At 47.4% G+C, this 17985-nt stretch overlaps 2 protein-coding genes across 11 annotated transcripts in view; both read left to right on the top strand.

Annotated features, from left to right (window-relative positions):
• dnm3b (dynamin 3b) overlaps positions 1 to 234 on the top strand; it is a 57185-nt gene extending 56951 nt beyond the window's left edge. For both annotated transcript variants that reach the window (XM_079613537.1, XM_079613536.1), the window contains one exon: positions 1 to 234. This exon is cut by the window's left edge and continues 2311 nt beyond it. The gene's annotated coding sequence lies outside the window, so the exon portion shown is untranslated.
• Positions 235 to 2380: 2146 nt separating this feature from the next.
• The window catches only part of LOC306998006 (SUN domain-containing ossification factor), a 38468-nt gene continuing 22863 nt past the window's right edge, over positions 2381 to 17985 (top strand). For 2 of the 9 annotated variants that reach the window (XR_013797488.1, XM_079611703.1), the window contains exons 1-12: positions 2381 to 2970; positions 3427 to 3502; positions 14969 to 15066; positions 15183 to 15275; positions 15385 to 15487; positions 15690 to 15783; positions 15889 to 15998; positions 16098 to 16165; positions 16657 to 16764; positions 16843 to 16948; positions 17425 to 17445; positions 17620 to 17675. Coding sequence is in view for 8 of the 9 variants with exons in the window: in XM_079611703.1 (XP_079467829.1) it covers positions 2927 to 2970; positions 3427 to 3502; positions 14969 to 15066; positions 15183 to 15275; positions 15385 to 15487; positions 15690 to 15783; positions 15889 to 15998; positions 16098 to 16165; positions 16657 to 16764; positions 16843 to 16948; positions 17425 to 17445; positions 17620 to 17675 (977 nt within the window). In the remaining variant the exon portion in view is untranslated. The remainder of the gene's footprint in view (positions 2971 to 3426; positions 3503 to 14968; positions 15067 to 15182; positions 15276 to 15384; positions 15488 to 15689; positions 15784 to 15888; positions 15999 to 16097; positions 16166 to 16656; positions 16765 to 16842; positions 16949 to 17424; positions 17446 to 17619; positions 17676 to 17985) is intronic. The other 7 variants (XM_079611705.1, XM_079611704.1, XM_079611709.1 and 4 more) reach the window with 7 other exon arrangements.

Here is a 17985-nt window from a genome sequence, read left to right as displayed (position 1 = left end):
ATACCCTAATGAAAACCGCCACTTGCCTAATAATGAAAAACGACACTTGCATTAACACTTGCTTGGTTAATTGACATCCTATTAGCCTAAATAGACTACTTAAATCAAGGAAATATTGCTCCTATGTAAGTAATGTAATAGTTGAATGACGGCGGATTATGAACTTGCCAAAACGGAAAAGAAAGCCCGACTGGACGCAGGATCAGTCACTGCTGCTGGCCCAGTTGGTGCTGGAAAAAAAAAAAAAAAAAAAAAGGGAAATTCGGCACTGGGATACAACATTGAGAATTGTGAAGTTTGCATCGAACACAATCTGGGTATTAATGGAGTGGGTTTTCTTTCTATTCACAAACATGTACTCATCCTGACGTGGTGCAATTATTTTAATATGTGTCCCGTCTAGCAGCGACCACTCCGGCAATATCCATAAAGCTGGCTTTGTTTCTTTGGAGTTGGCGAATGTCCGGAAAACTTATGAACTGTCGAATAATATGGGGTCTACAGAGTGCATTGATGGTTTGGTGGATGGATCTGCTTACCGATGGCTGGGAAATCGCTAGATCGTCGGCATTACACAATTGCATTTTCCCCGTTGCCAGGTAGCGAAGTGTTATCAAACATTTCAATTCGGCATTGATTGGGTTGTTGCGATTAGTTGGCGCTGTTATTGCATCCCTCACAAGATCCACAACAATCAGTATTCCCTCACGGTTAAGGCGGTGTCTTTGTAATAACTCCGTGTCATTGAGTGTCTCCATACACTGCGTCGCGCGGCGATTTTAAGATCCTTTGTGAATAGGTCTTAGTGAGTTAGGAGTCCTCTCGACTTCTTTTAAGCTGTCCCAGACTTAGGTGCTACTTTTAGGGCTAAAATGCTTCGTGAATTACTCTTAGTGAAAATAATTAGGAGTCCTAAAGTTAGGAGTGACACGCCCATTATTTTTAGGAGTTGCTCCTAAATTCGCCAGTTAGGAGCTACTTTTAGCCTTAAAATTCTTTGTGAATACGGCCCCATAGTTTTTTCTTCAAGACTGTTGATAGCTTTTTAAATCAGTGACATAAAAACGTAGATTCGGCTGATTTGATAGCGAAAGGTAAGACTGACAGCTAGTGGGTCACACTGGACTCAGATGCGGCCCCTGTTTACGCCACCGGCCCCTGAGTTCCTATAGCGGCGTTATAACACTTCCATACGCTGGGCCTGCGGTTCACTCTTCAGAAACCGGCTGTGAGAACGACTCGCTCTCTCTATGTTTCATTATGGCTTGATGTACTGTACCTCTATATGTATGAAATAATATGTATTAAGGAACATTCAATAAAATGAGAACCTGCAGTGTCTAATAACTGTTTGAACTTTCTTTAAAAAGCTTTTGGGCTCTCACACAGATCTGAAATATTACTGTCTCTGGTTTCTCTATCATGTGCTGTACGAGTTTTATTTATACACACACTTTCTGCATCGTCCAGAGCGGCGTCTCAGTGAAAATGCTGGTCGATTGCTTGAAAAAGCAAGTAAACTGCACTTTTCCTGGCACTATATCGGACGACGGTCGGCTGTATACCTTTCATGATCACTGTCTCCGAGAAGACGACGAGAGTGAGTGTGTGAGGACTGAAGGACGGCTCGGCTGATCATGGCCGACGGAGAGAATGAGATGTTTAGGGAACTCAAGGTAAGTGTTGTGAATCTATCATGGATCTGCTGCTCGCTCATGAGGGCATTATAAGATCAATGATAGTAAATCTACTGGCGGTAAATCACCATTACATTTACTGTTAGTATTTCAGGCTGCATAATATACAGAAATGTTAAATAGGCATCTAAAAAAAATAATTATACACATTTTAAAATAGAAATAGGTCACTACCGTAATATATGAATAGAAATGGAGAATGAAGGCTTTAAACATTCACTAACGGACATTAAAGTGTCAATGAGTAAAGCAGAAGTAAGGGTTATAATGATAGACAGAAGGAGTGGGACACTGGAACGAAAGACACTTTCATCACATTCAAGAACAAGCAGCTCTAGAAAGAAGACGTTTTAATCTCAATAATGTGTATTGGACATTGTATATCAATAGTGTGTAAATCAGCATAGAATGGGGAAACTGTGACAAATGTGGTCTAGCAAAATCACGTGATGCAGCAAGAAAAAATAATTCAGGCTTTAAGATCTTTGGGAATAATAAATAAGTTGAAACTTCTGGTTCTGGAAATGTCCCAAAACAATCAAGAATATTTCATGAATTATAACTTTTTTTAAAGAAACAAGACCGATTATTATTATTATTATTTAAATATCCATCATCAGTCTTCATGCATTATGCGCGTCACACTCCTCTCCAATAGGTGGCGGGAACGCGCCATATCAGTTGGTGTGCCAACCGCCATTACACCCCAGAAGAAGAAGAAGAAGGTAAACAGGAAGAGTGAAAGAGCATCTAAAATGGGCGAGCCAGTTCTTGTGGGATCGAAATAATATTTCTACAGGTTACCTTATGTTCTGACTATGATTTCAAGTTTGTGAGTGTCGTTATGAAGCTGTAACGTTAGGCTATTCCCCACACTAGTGGACGGCTCGGTCACGTGACACTTGTTGCTTTGCTCAGCGCTGGTTAGGATGTGATTGATGGATCATCTCTCTTTAAAGTTTACGTTGAACTCTTTATAGAGACAGAAACGCGTTTGTGTTTCAGGTGACAATCCTGGCAGATAATACATTTAAATCAGTGCTTTTAAAGAGTGTCAAAGTCTCTGTGTAGCGCCTCCTGCCTGACGTGTGTGTGTGTGTGTGTAAGTGTAAAGTTCATCGGTCCCTCACACGTCACTGAACCACACACACCGCTGGAGTCGCGAGTGTGTGCCCTGATGAGGTTGGACCCCCGGAAGACGGAATAATGTGTGTTTGTGGCGCCGGTGGATGATGAAGATCGAGCTACTGCTGCTCTGCTCTCTCTCTTACTGGTGAGGGACTCTCACTGTCACTCTGTGTTTATGAGAACGAGCCAACAGAAACACCGTAGTCAAACCACGGGCTCTTCTAGACCTTACCTTGCATTATGTGAAATACCCGGAGCACGATGTAAATGGCATGGCAGATGAATCTGTCAGATCAGTAGAGGTTTAAATGTTCACATGTGTGATTGTGACTGAACTTTAGATTGACTGACAGGACGAGACCTGAGCTCAGAGGTCAGTCTGTGTTTAAAGAGACACTCACAGATCACTGCTGAAGTCAAAGCTGCTTCAGAACATCAACAACGTGTAGTTACAGATGTTAAAGTTTACTCAAAATCAAATATATACAAAATACTTTGGACTTTAAAATTGCTATAACATGTCTAACCAAGTTGTGTTCCAAATTTGAAGTTGATATCTAAAAAATTGAGTTTCCTGAAAGGAACCCATTTCTCCGTGCAGGTTTGCTGTTCCATGTGGCCGTTGTTCAGAGCCGACACTGAGCTCTCAGCATCACGACACACACACCGATGAACAGGTCTGTGCGAGGTCACGTGTGTGTGATGCGTGTTCGTGTGTGAGGTCACATGTGTATGATCCGTGTTCGTGTGTGAGGTCACGTGTGTGTGATGCGTGTTCGTGTGTGAGGTCACGTGTGAATGATCCGTGTTCGTGTGTGAGGTCACGTGTGTGTGATGCGTGTTCGTGTGTGAGGTCACGTGTGTGTGATGCGTGTTCGTGTGTGAGGTCACGTGTGTGTGATGCGTGTTCGTGTGTGAGGTCACGTGTGAATGATGCGTGTTCGTGTGTGAGGTCACGTGTGAATGAAGTGTGTTCCTGTGTGAGGTCACGTGTGAATGATGCGTGTTCGTGTGTGAGGTCACGTGTGAATGATGCGTGTTCGTGTGTGAGGTCACGTGTGAATGATGCGTGTTCGTGTGTGAGGTCACGTGCAGGGTGGGAAATTAACTTTTTTGTCCACCAGCCACAGTGGCTGGTGGATGCCCAATTTTACCAGCCACTTATATTTTTTTACCAGCCACTTTTTCCGGAATTCAAATTGCAAGAAAGAAATTGCTTCAATACGTTTTTTATTTATTTCAGGGTACCCCCAGGATCCTCCAGCTTAAATTCAAGGCTTTTAAAGACCTTTTTAATACCATTTCAAATGAAATTCAATGCCAACTTCGTACCCATTCCAACATAAGTATGAGGGGAAAATGTCAAACCTGTATACATTTTAAACCCTGGAAAATAATTATGTAGGCTACTATGTAGGCTACTTGAATTAAATAAAACATTTTATTTAAATGATCAGTCATATTTAATACATACGCAACAGTGTTGTAGTGCGCTTGGTGTGTGTAGGCCAGTGTTCATTTTGGCAACCATTTTTGATTCAGTCTTAGTCTTCATCTTCAGACGAAAATGCTTATGAATGCAAACTTTTACTCATTACTTTTAGTAAACTGCAGTTACTTTAGGTAGCTATTTTATATGTAGTCTTTAGACAGAAAATGTCATAATTATTCTCTCTAGGCCATTCAATTAAGCTTATGATGATACATTATTTACATTGCACTCTTTAGCAGTAGCACTTGTGCAATTCTACATATCCCTTTTCCTAAGTTCCTCTCTTCCACTTAGACTGCAGTCACACCTTTTCCATTAAGGGACAATATTCGCCCCCTTTAATACATTTTTTCATTTAATTTTTAACCTTTATAATACCTTTTAAAAATAAATAATGCTTTAAATAAAACAATGTTCAATAAATCTGCAATGTTAAAAAACATTTTAAATATTAATAAAAATATTATATTAAAATAGCCAGTAGGTGGCAGTCATCGAGTCATTCATTCATTGAATCTCACGATTCGTTCAAAGCCACAGATTTCGTTGCAAAATAGAGCAATAAGCCTGACTACTGTTTTAAATGCAGTATATCACTTAAATGTTACCTTTTTTTTTACTGTTGTATACAATCAATGTCACATTTGAAATCGTGTGGATTTCAGGGGAACATTGCATTCTTGCTCATAGCCTATGATCAACATTAAAAACACTGCTGGATATCAGCCTGCATTTTGATCGCAGATTTAGTCGCACAAACAGCGCAAGCGGCTCGTGACAGAACACAGACCGACTGAATGACACTTTAATTTAAGTAGAAAATCTCAAATAAAGATCGCTGAACTCCAGCTTGTCTGTGTTTTCAGATCATCCGCGCTTCAGCAGTGTAGAGAGCGCGCGCGCATGATTAAAAATAATTTCCCTTTCTTCTGCACCAGCTCAGCTCAGCTATATATATATATACACTTTTTATTTTATTTTTATTCTCAGCTTAGCTATGTGTATAAGTTATACAGTATAACGGTCTCTTCAGCGCCGTGACACGCAGCGCTGAAAACCAATCAAAAGAGTTACTCGACAAAAGTGTATTATTGTTACTTAGCAACCGCATTCTTTGACAAAGGCTGTCCAATCCGTACAATGAAATCACTCGCAGCATGTGTTTATTGGTTACTACTTAATACATTCAATGTTAAGTCAATGTAAAGACGCGTTTATGCGCGTCTGGTGGTCCTGTCCTGGTCCCTCGGTGGATGCGAATTTTTGCGAACTCTTTTGGTGCGAACGCAGCATTATTATAATCCACCCGCCACTGTGGCTGGTATACACGGCAAAGTGACCCGCCACTTTGAAAAAGTACCCGCCCTCGGCGGGTGGCGGGTGCTAATTTCCCACCCTGGTCACGTGTGTATGATGCGTGTTCGTGTGTGAGGTCACGTGTGAATGATGCGTGTTCGTGTGTGAGGTCACGTGTGTATGATGCGTGTTCGTGTGTGAGGTCACGTGTGAATGATCCGTGTTCGTGTGTGAGGTCACGTGTGAATGATGCGTGTTCGTGTGTGAGGTCACGTGTGAATGATCCGTGTTCGTGTGTGAGGTCACGTGTGTATGATGCGTGTTCGTGTGTGAGGTCACGTGTGTATGATCCGTGTTCGTGTGTGAGGTCACGTGTGTATGATCCGTGTTCGTGTGTGAGGTCACGTGTGAATGATGCGTGTTCGTGTGTGAGGTCACGTGTGTATGATCCGTGTTCGTGTGTGAGGTCACGTGTGTATGATGCGTGTTCGTGTGTGTTCGTGTGTGAGGTCACGTGTTTATGAAGCGTGTTCGTGTGTGAGGTCACGTGTGAATGATCCGTGTTCGTGTGTGAGGTCACGTGTGTGTGATCTGTGTTCGTGTGTGAGGTCACGTGTGAATGATCCGTGTTCGTGTGTGAGGTCACGTGTGTGTGATCTGTGTTCGTGTGTGAGGTCACGTGTGTATGATGCGTGTTCGTGTGTGAGGTCACGTGTGTGTGATGCGTGTTCGTGTGTGAGGTCACGTGTGTATGATCGGTGTTCGTGTGTGAGGTCACGTGTGAATGATCCGTGTTTGTGTGTGAGGTCACGTGTGTGTATGATCCGTGTTCGTGTGTGAGGTCACGTGTGAATGATGCGTGTTCGTGTGTGAGGTCACGTGTGAATGATCCGTGTTCGTGTGTGAGGTCACGTGTGAATGATCCGTGTTCGTGTGTGAGGTCACGTGTGTATGATGCGTGTTCGTGTGTGAGGTCACGTGTGTATGATCCGTGTTCGTGTGTGAGGTCACGTGTGAATGATCCGTGTTCGTGTGTGAGGTCACGTGTGAATGATCCGTGTTCGTGTGTGAGGTCACGTGTGAATGATGCGTGTTCGTGTGTGAGGTCACGTGTGAATGATCCGTGTTCGTGTGTGAGGTCACGTGTGTATGATGCGTGTTCGTGTGTGAGGTCACGTGTGTATGATCCGTGTTCGTGTGTGAGGTCACGTGTGTATGATGCGTGTTCGTGTGTGAGGTCACGTGTGAATGATCCGTGTTCGTGTGTGAGGTCACGTGTGAATGATGCGTGTTCGTGTGTGAGGTCACGTGTGAATGATCCGTGTTCGTGTGTGAGGTCACGTGTGTATGATGCGTGTTCGTGTGTGAGGTCACGTGTGTATGATCCGTGTTCGTGTGTGAGGTCACGTGTGTATGATCCGTGTTCGTGTGTGAGGTCACGTGTGAATGATGCGTGTTCGTGTGTGAGGTCACGTGTGTATGATCCGTGTTCGTGTGTGAGGTCACGTGTGTATGATGCGTGTTCGTGTGTGTTCGTGTGTGAGGTCACGTGTTTATGAAGCGTGTTCGTGTGTGAGGTCACGTGTGAATGATCCGTGTTCGTGTGTGAGGTCACGTGTGTGTGATCTGTGTTCGTGTGTGAGGTCACGTGTGAATGATCCGTGTTCGTGTGTGAGGTCACGTGTGTGTGATCTGTGTTCGTGTGTGAGGTCACGTGTGTATGATGCGTGTTCGTGTGTGAGGTCACGTGTGTGTGATGCGTGTTCGTGTGTGAGGTCACGTGTGTATGATCGGTGTTCGTGTGTGAGGTCACGTGTGAATGATCCGTGTTTGTGTGTGAGGTCACGTGTGTGTATGATCCGTGTTCGTGTGTGAGGTCACGTGTGAATGATGCGTGTTCGTGTGTGAGGTCACGTGTGAATGATCCGTGTTCGTGTGTGAGGTCACGTGTGTATGATCCGTGTTCGTGTGTGAGGTCACGTGTGTGTGATGAGTGTTCGTGTGTGAGGTCACGTGTGTATGATCGGTGTTCGTGTGTGAGGTCACGTGTGTATGATCGGTGTTCATGTGTGAGGTCACGTGTGAATGATGCGTGTTCGTGTGTGAGGTCACGTGTGTGTGATGAGTGTTCGTGTGTGAGGTCACGTGTGTGTGATGAGTGTTCGTGTGTGAGGTCACGTGTGTATGATCGGTGTTCGTGTGTGAGGTCACGTGTGTATGATCGGTGTTCATGTGTGAGGTCACGTGTGTGTGATGAGTGTTCGTGTGTGAGGTCACGTGTGTATGATCGGTGTTCGTGTGTGAGGTCACGTGTGTATGATCGGTGTTCATGTGTGAGGTCACGTGTGAATGATCCGTGTTCGTGTGTGAGGTCACGTGTGTATGATGCGTGTTCGTGTGTGAGGTCACGTGTGAATGATCCGTGTTCGTGTGTGAGGTCACGTGTGTATGATCCGTGTTCGTGTGTGAGGTCACGTGTGTATGATGCGTGTTCGTGTGTGAGGTCACGTGTGTGAGATGCGTGTTCGTGTGTGAGGTCACGTGTGAATGATCCGTGTTCGTGTGTGAGGTCACGTGTGAATGATGCGTGTTCGTGTGTGAGGTCACGTGTGAATGATGCGTGTTCGTGTGTGAGGTCACGTGTGTATGATCCGTGTTCGTGTGTGAGGTCACGTGTGAATGATCCGTGTTCGTGTGTGAGGTCACGAGTGTATGATGCGTGTTCGTGTGTGAGGTCACGTGTGTGAGATGCGTGTTCGTGTGTGAGGTCACGTGTGTATGATGCGTGTTCGTGTGTGTTCGTGTGTGAGGTCACGTGTTTATGAAGCGTGTTCGTGTGTGAGGTCACGTGTGAATGATCCGTGTTCGTGTGTGAGGTCACGTGTGTGTGATCTGTGTTCGTGTGTGAGGTCACGTGTGAATGATCCGTGTTCGTGTGTGAGGTCACGTGTGTGTGATCTGTGTTCGTGTGTGAGGTCACGTGTGTATGATGCGTGTTCGTGTGTGAGGTCACGTGTGTGTGATGCGTGTTCGTGTGTGAGGTCACGTGTGTATGATCGGTGTTCGTGTGTGAGGTCACGTGTGAATGATCCGTGTTTGTGTGTGAGGTCACGTGTGTGTATGATCCGTGTTCGTGTGTGAGGTCACGTGTGAATGATGCGTGTTCGTGTGTGAGGTCACGTGTGAATGATCCGTGTTCGTGTGTGAGGTCACGTGTGTATGATCCGTGTTCGTGTGTGAGGTCACGTGTGTGTGATGAGTGTTCGTGTGTGAGGTCACGTGTGTATGATCGGTGTTCGTGTGTGAGGTCACGTGTGTATGATCGGTGTTCATGTGTGAGGTCACGTGTGAATGATGCGTGTTCGTGTGTGAGGTCACGTGTGTGTGATGAGTGTTCGTGTGTGAGGTCACGTGTGTATGATCGGTGTTCGTGTGTGAGGTCACGTGTGTATGATCGGTGTTCATGTGTGAGGTCACGTGTGTGTGATGAGTGTTCGTGTGTGAGGTCACGTGTGTATGATCGGTGTTCGTGTGTGAGGTCACGTGTGTATGATCGGTGTTCATGTGTGAGGTCACGTGTGAATGATCCGTGTTCGTGTGTGAGGTCACGTGTGTATGATGCGTGTTCGTGTGTGAGGTCACGTGTGAATGATCCGTGTTCGTGTGTGAGGTCACGTGTGTATGATCCGTGTTCGTGTGTGAGGTCACGTGTGTATGATGCGTGTTCGTGTGTGAGGTCACGTGTGTGAGATGCGTGTTCGTGTGTGAGGTCACGTGTGAATGATCCGTGTTCGTGTGTGAGGTCACGTGTGAATGATGCGTGTTCGTGTGTGAGGTCACGTGTGAATGATGCGTGTTCGTGTGTGAGGTCACGTGTGTATGATCCGTGTTCGTGTGTGAGGTCACGTGTGAATGATCCGTGTTCGTGTGTGAGGTCACGAGTGTATGATGCGTGTTCGTGTGTGAGGTCACGTGTGTGAGATGCGTGTTCGTGTGTGAGGTCACGTGTGAATGATCCGTGTTCGTGTGTGAGGTCACGTTTGAGTGATGCGTGTTCGTGTGTGAGGTCACGTGTGAATGATGCGTGTTCGTGTGTGAGGTCACGTGTGAATGATCCGTGTTCGTGTGTGAGGTCACGTGTGTGTATGATCCGTGTTCGTGTGTGAGGTCACGTGTGTATGATCCGTGTTCGTGTGTGAGGTCACGTGTGTGTGATGAGTGTTCGTGTGTGAGGTCACGTGTGTATGATCGGTGTTCGTGTGTGAGGTCACGTGTGTATGATCCGTGTTCGTGTGTGAGGTCACGTGTGTATGATCCGTGTTCGTGTGTGAGGTCACGTGTGTATGATCCGTGTTCGTGTGTGAGGTCACGTGTGTATGATCCGTGTTCGTGTGTGAGGTCACGTGTGTATGATGAGTGTTCGTGTGTGAGGTCACGTGTGTATGATCCGTGTTCGTGTGTGAGGTCACGTGTGTATGATGCGTGTTCGTGTGTGAGGTCACGTGTGTATGATCCGTGTTCGTGTGTGAGGTCACGTGTGTATGATGCGTGTTCGTGTGTGAGGTCACGTGTGTGAGATGCGTGTTCGTGTGTGAGGTCACGTGTGAATGATCCGTGTTCGTGTGTGAGGTCACGTGTGAATGATGCGTGTTCGTGTGTGAGGTCACGTGTGAGTGATGCGTGTTCGTGTGTGAGGTCACGTGTGAATGATCCGTGTTCGTGTGTGAGGTCACGTGTGAATGATCCGTGTTCGTGTGTGAGGTCACGTGTGAATGATGCGTGTTCGTGTGTGAGGTCACGTGTGAATGATGCGTGTTCGTGTGTGAGGTCACGTGTGAATTATGCGTGTTCGTGTGTGAGGTCACGTGTGAATGATGCGTGTTCGTGTGTGAGGTCACGTGTGAATGATGAGTGTTCGTGTGTGAGGTCACGTGTGAATGATCCGTGTTCGTGTGTGAGGTCACGTGTGAATGATGCGTGTTCGTGTGTGAGGTCACGTGTGAATGATCCGTGTTCGTGTGTGAGGTCACGTGTGAATGATCCGTGTTCGTGTGTGAGGTCACGTGTGAATGATCCGTGTTCGTGTGTGAGGTCACGTGTGAATGATCCGTGTTCGTGTGTGAGGTCACGTGTGAATGATCCGTGTTCGTGTGTGAGGTCACGTGTGAATGATCCGTGTTCGTGTGTGAGGTCGCGTGTGAATGATGCGTGTTCGTGTTTGTGTGTGTTCGTGTGTGAGGTCACGTGTTTATGAAGCGTGTTCGTGTGTGAGGTCACGTGTTTATGAAGTTTGTTCGTGTGTGAGGTCACGTGTGTATGATGCGTGTTCGTGTGTGAGGTCACGTGTGAATGATGCGTGTTCGTGTGTGAGGTCACGTGTGAATGATGCGTGTTCGTGTGTGAGGTCATGTGTGTATGATGCGTGTTCGTGTGTGAGGTCACGTGTGAATGATGCGTGTTCGTGTGTGAGGTCACTTGTGTATGATGCGTGTTCGTGTGTGAGGTCACGTGTGTATGATCCGTGTTCGTGTGTGAGGTCACGTGTGTATGATGCGTGTTCGTGTGTGAGGTCACGTGTGTGAGATGCGTGTTCGTGTGTGAGGTCACGTGTGAATGATCCGTGTTCGTGTGTGAGGTCACGTGTGAATGATGCGTGTTCGTGTGTGAGGTCACGTGTGAGTGATGCGTGTTCGTGTGTGAGGTCACGTGTGAATGATCCGTGTTCGTGTGTGAGGTCACGTGTGTATGATGCGTGTTCGTGTGTGAGGTCACGTGTGTATGATGCGTGTTCGTGTGTGAGGTCACGTGTGAATGATCCGTGTTCGTGTGTGAGGTCACGTGTGTATGATGCGTGTTCGTGTTCGTGTGTGAGGTCACGTGTGAATGATGCGTGTTCGTGTGTGAGGTCATGTGTGAGTGATGCGTGTTCGTGTGTGAGGTCACGTGTGAATGATCCGTGTTCGTGTGTGAGGTCACGTGTGTGAGGTCACGTGTGAATGATCCGTGTTCGTGTGTGAGGTCACGTGTGTATGATCCGTGTTCGTGTTTGTGTTTGTGTATGAGGTCACGTGTGAATGATCCGTGTTCGTGTGTGAGGTCACGTGTGAATGATCCGTGTTCGTGTGTGAGGTCACGTGTGAATGATCCGTGTTCGTGTGTGAGGTCACGTGTGTATGACGCGTGTTCGTGTTTGTGTGTGAGGTCACGTGTGAATGATCCGTGTTCGTGTGTGAGGTCATGTGTGAATGATCCGTGTTTGTGTGTGAGGTCACGTGTGAATGATCCGTGTTCGTGTGTGAGGTCACGTGTGTATGATGCGTGTTCGTGTTTGTGTGTGAGGTCACGTGTGAATGATCCGTGTTCGTGTGTGAGGTCACGTGTGAATGATCCGTGTTTGTGTGTGAGGTCACGTGTGAATGATGCGTGTTCGTGTGTGAGGTCACGTGTGAATGATGCGTGTTCGTGTGTGAGGTCACGTGTGAATGATCCGTGTTCGTGTGTGAGGTCACGTGTGTATGATGCGTGTTCGTGTGTGAGGTCACGTGTGAATGATGCGTGTTCGTGTGTGAGGTCACGTGTGAATTATGCGTGTTCGTGTGTGAGGTCACGTGTGAATGATGCGTGTTCGTGTGTGAGGTCACGTGTGAATGATCCGTGTTCGTGTGTGAGGTCACGTGTGTATGATGCGTGTTCGTGTGTGTTCGTGTGTGAGGTCACGTGTTTATGAAGCGTGTTCGTGTGTGAGGTCACGTGTGTATGATGCGTGTTCGTGTGTGAGGTCACGTGTGAATGATGCGTGTTCGTGTGTGAGGTCACGTGTGAATGATGCGTGTTCGTGTGTGAGGTCACGTGTGTATGATGCGTGTTCGTGTGTGAGGTCACGTGTGTATGATCCGTGTTCGTGTGTGAGGTCACGTGTGTATGATGCGTGTTCGTGTGTGAGGTCACGTGTGAATGATCCGTGTTCGTGTGTGAGGTCACGTGTGTATGATGCGTGTTCGTGTGTGAGGTCACGTGTGAATGATGCGTGTTCGTGTGTGAGGTCACGTGTGAATGATGCGTGTTCGTGTGTGAGGTCACGTGTGTATGATGTGTGTTCGTGTGTGAGGTCACGTGTTTATGAAGCGTGTTCGTGTGTGAGGTCACGTGTGAATGATGCGTGTTCGTGTGTGAGGTCACATGTGAATGATGCGTGTTCGTGTGTGAGGTCACGTGTGAATGATGCGTGTTCGTGTGTGAGGTCACGTGTTTATGAAGCGTGTTCGTGTGTGAGGTCACGTGTGAATGATGCGTGTTCGTGTGTGAGGTCACATGTGAATGATGCGTGTTCGTGTGTGAGGTCACGTGTGAATGATGTGTGTTCGTGTGTGAGGTCACGTGTTTATGAAGCGTGTTCGTGTGTGAGGTCACGTGTGAATGATGCGTGTTCGTGTGAGGTCACGTGTTTATGAAGCGTGTTCGTGTGTGAGGTCACGTGTGAATGATGTGTGTTCGTGTGTGAGGTCACATGTGAATGATGCGTGTTCGTGTGTGAGGTCACGTGTGAATGATGCGTGTTCGTGTGTGAGGTCACGTGTGAATGATGCGTGTTCGTGTGTGAGGTCACGTGTGAATGATGCGTGTTCGTGTGTGAGGTCACGTGTGAATGATGCGTGTTCGTGTGTGAGGTCACGTGTGAATGATCCGTGTTCGTGTGTGAGGTCACGTGTGTATGATGCGTGTTCGTGTGTGAGGTCACGTGTGAATGATGCGTGTTCGTGTGTGAGGTCACGTGTGAATTATGCGTGTTCGTGTGTGAGGTCACGTGTGAATGATGCGTGTTCGTGTGTGAGGTCACGTGTGAATGATCCGTGTTCGTGTGTGAGGTCACGTGTGTATGATGCGTGTTCGTGTGTGTTTGTGTGTGAGGTCACGTGTTTATGAAGCGTGTTCGTGTGTGAGGTCACGTGTTTATGAAGCGTGTTCGTGTGTGAGGTCACGTGTGAATGATGCGTGTTCGTGTGTGAGGTCACGTGTGTATGACGCGTGTTCGTGTTTGTGTTCGTGTGTGAGGTCACGTGTGAATGATCCGTGTTTGTGTGTGAGGTCACGTGTGAATGATCCGTGTTTGTGTGTGAGGTCACGTGTGAATGATCCGTGTTTGTGTGTGAGGTCACGTGTGAATGATCCGTGTTTGTGTGTGAGGTCACGTGTGAATGATCCGTGTTCGTGTGTGAGGTCACGTGTGAATGATCCGTGTTCGTGTGTGAGGTCACGTGTGAATGATCCGTGTTTGTGTGTGAGGTCACGTGTGAATGATCCGTGTTTGTGTGTGAGGTCACGTGTGAATGATGCGTGTTCGTGTGTGAGGTCACGTGTGAATGATCCGTGTTTGTGTGTGAGGTCACGTGTGAATGATCCGTGTTCGTGTGTGAGGTCACGTGTGAATGATCCGTGTTCGTGTGTGAGGTCACGTGTGAATGATCCGTGTTCGTGTGTGAGGTCACGTGTGAATGATGCGTGTTTGTGTGTGAGGTCACGTGTGAATGATCCGTGTTCGTGTGTGAGGTCACGTGTGAATGATGCGTGTTCGTGTGTGAGGTTACGTGTGAATGATCCGTGTTTGTGTGTGAGGTCACGTGTGAATGATCCGTGTTCGTGTGTGAGGTCACGTGTGAATGATCCGTGTTCGTGTGTGAGGTCACGTGTGAATGATCCGTGTTCGTGTGTGAGGTCACGTGTGAATGATCCGTGTTTGTGTGTGAGGTCACGTGTGAATGATCCGTGTTCGTGTGTGAGGTCACGTGTGAATGATGCGTGTTCGTGTGTGAGGTCACGTGTGAATGATCCGTGTTTGTGTGTGAGGTCACGTGTGAATGATGCGTGTTCGTGTGTGAGGTCACGTGTGAATGATGCGTGTTCGTGTGTGAGGTCACGTGTGAATGATCCGTGTTCGTGTGTGAGGTCACGTGTGTATGATGCGTGTTCGTGTGTGAGGTCACGTGTGAATGATGCGTGTTCGTGTGTGAGGTCACGTGTGTATGATGCGTGTTCGTGTGTGAGGTCACGTGTGAATGATCTGTGTTCGTGTGTGAGGTCACGTGTGTATGATCCGTGTTCGTGTGTGAGGTCACGTGTGAATGATCTGTGTTCGTGTGTGAGGTCACGTGTGTATGATGCGTGTTCGTGTGTGAGGTCACGTGTGAATGATGCGTGTTCGTGTGTGAGGTCACGTGTGAATGATGCGTGTTCGTGTGTGAGGTCACGTGTGTCTGTGTGTTCCCTTTGAGTGCTGATGAATTCTCCTTGTCATGTACACTTCATTGGCTCTTACCCACAGTGCCTTACAGATGTCGTGTGTGTGTGTGTTTGGCAGCTGGTGATTGACAGTAATGACGTGGAGTCACTGGAGTCTTCCTCACGGGTCCCAGATCCCGTCAGTGTGTCCGGATCCTCCGAGTGCTTCTCCTGCCGGTCAGTGGCGCTCAGGCCGCCAGCATTCACTCGCTAGGCTTCAGAAGCCCACTGAATCCAGTGTCTAGATTGAGTTTGAATCGAGGTAGCAAACCCCCGTGTGATGTTTCTCTCAGGGATTGTGCCGCTTCAGACTCCTGCCTCTCCACAGAGTCTCCGGCTGCGTGTGACGCTGCAGAAAACCTGCCGTTCGACTCCACGCTCCCCAGGTACTGAGCCAGCTCAGATCATCAAACCTGATACATGTTGACCTCTTCTCAGTCTGGGGCGCATAAGTCATTTTATGTGTTCCTCATCTGTGTCTGTCTGTCATGGAAGTTTTCCAGCGGTTCAAGAGAACGTCAGTGTCCGTGAGACGAGAAAACCCACCAAAGACCAAACTGGGAAACGGAGCAACGCCTCCCTCATCCTGAAAGAACAGGTGACGCGTCCTTAAAGCAACAGACAGACTCGTGCAGACGTTCTGCGGAGGGGACTCAGTGTTACATCTCCTAATATAGCGTCACACTCTCTGCCGTCTTTTGTAAAAATGTAATTCAAACTGTAAAAATATGCAGTCTACACTACTGTAGTGTAGTATAGTGCACTTCTCTCTAGTGCTCATCATCTGGGTCTGGTTTCAGGGCTCCTCAGACTCTGACCCGTCGCTGCCCAGCCGAGACCAGGAGATCCCCACCTTCGACGAGTGGACCAAGATCATGCTGGAGACGGAGAAGAGTGAGTTGTGTGTGTGTGTGTTCATCAGGTCAGGTGACTCCTCACGCTGGGTTAGGGTAGAGGAGTGAGTAGTGTTAAGTGTGTGTGTGTGTGTGTGTTCATCAGGTCAGGTGACTCCTCACGCTCTCGATGGGAAGAAGCTCCAGCAGACCGTCACCAACTACGCCTCAGTGGAGTGTGGAGCCAAGATCCTGTCCTCCAACCCCGAGGCCAAGGTGCAGCTCCACACACACACACACACACACACACACACACACACACACACACACCCGCTGAGAAACGGCTGTGTATCACTCTGTGTGTGTGTTTTCCAGAGCACTTCAGCCGTCCTGATGGAGAACATGGACATGTACATGCTGAACCCCTGCAATAACAAGATCTGGTCAGCTGGTTTATCTCTCTCCTCAAACTCCTCCGACTGGAGAGTGTTGCATGTTTAAATGAGTGTTCTTCTGAAGATCATCTCAAGTGTGTGAGACCACAGCAGCCGTCAAAAGAGTGGATTCATTACTGTTTAATGTTGCTGAGAGTCTCTTCTGCTCACCCAGGCTGCAGTTATTTGATCAAAAATACAGTAAAAACAGTGAAATATTAATATTACTCCAGTGTAAATCTGCAGTTCTCTATGTGAATATACAGTAAAGTGTAATGTATTCCTGTGATCAAAGCTGAGTTTCCAGCATCATTACTCCAGTCTTCAGTCACATGATCCTCCAGAAATCAGTGTAATATGAGGATGTCAGCATTGACTGATGATTCCTGACCCAGAGAAGACTGGAGGCAGCGGCAGCTGTTATTGGTGGATCTCAGGAGGGGGCGGGGTTTATCTCAGCTCATTAGCAGTGTGTGTGTGTGTGTGTGTGTGTTGGGCAGGTTCATCATCGAGCTCTGTCAGCCCATCCAGGTCAAGCAGCTGGACATCGCCAACTTTGAGATCTTTTCCTCAAACCCCAGAGACTTTCTGGTCTCCATCAGCGACAGGTGTGTGTGTCAGATCTGTGTGTGTGTGTGTGTGTATATAGCATATTTTTCATGGCTTGTTGAAAATATATATTTCAGATATCCGAACAAGAAGTGGGTGAAGCTGGGGACGTTCCACGCACGTGACGAGCGGACGGTGCAGAGCTTCCCTCTCGATGAGCATCTGTTCGCCAAGTTCGTCAAGGTGTGTGTGTGAGACCAGTGTGTGTGAGACCAGTATGAGAGTATGTTTGTGTGTGTGAGACCAGTGTGTGTGAGTGAGAGTGTGTGAGACCAGTGAGAGTGTGTGCGTGTGAGACCTGTGTGTGTGTGTGTGTGAGACCAGTGTGTGTGAGACCAGTATGAGAGTATGTTTGTGTGTGTGAGACCAGTGTGTGTGAGTGAGAGTGTGTGAGACCAGTGAGAGTGTGTGCGTGTGAGACCTGTGTGTGTGTGTGTGTGTGAGACCAGTGTGTGTGAGACCAGTATGAGAGTATGTTTGTGTGTGTGAGACCAGTGTGTGTGAGTGAGAGTGTGTGAGACCAGTGAGAGTGTGTGCGTGTGAGACCTGTGTGTGTGTGTGTGTGTGTGTGTGTAAGACCAGTGTGAGGTCTGCTGTCCCTTCATGCCCTTCTCTCAGCTTTCTCTCTTCTTCTTCTTCTTCTTCTTCTCCTGCATCAGATGTTCACCAGATACATCAAGGTTAGAGTGTGTGAATGGCTTGAGCTGGGTTTGCTGTGTGTGTGTGTTCGCTCTGACTTCTGTTGTTTTGCTTGTGCTGCTTCTTCATCTGTGGATAAATCTAGTTTCAGCATGTGAGGGCTGCAGGTAACACTGAGTTTAACACACGTGATCAGTGTTGTGTTGTTGTTTCAGGTGGAGCTGCTGTCACACTTCGGCTCGGAGCACTTCTGTCCTCTCAGTCTGATCAGGTATTTATCACACACACACACACACGTGCGCGCGCACGCACGCACGCACACCTGACTTCCACAGTTCATTCATTAACATTTTAACATTTTAACAATTAACATTTACATTTTCTCCATGTTTTAGCAGTACAATATTGTACAAGTCAGGTGAAAGAAATGCACTATATTACCAAAAGTTTTGGGATGTCTACCTTTACATGCACATGAACTTTAATGTCATCCCATTCCTGATCCGGGATGTGTGAGCAGCTCTCCGTCTCCGCTCTAATTCATCCTCAAGCTGTTCTCTTGGGTTAACCCAGGTGAAAAA

Source organism: Phoxinus phoxinus (genome assembly GCF_949152265.1).
Source record: "Phoxinus phoxinus genome assembly, chromosome: 5".
Classification (NCBI taxonomy): domain Eukaryota; kingdom Metazoa; phylum Chordata; class Actinopteri; order Cypriniformes; family Leuciscidae; genus Phoxinus; species Phoxinus phoxinus.
This window is presented reverse-complemented; position numbering and strand designations above follow the sequence as displayed.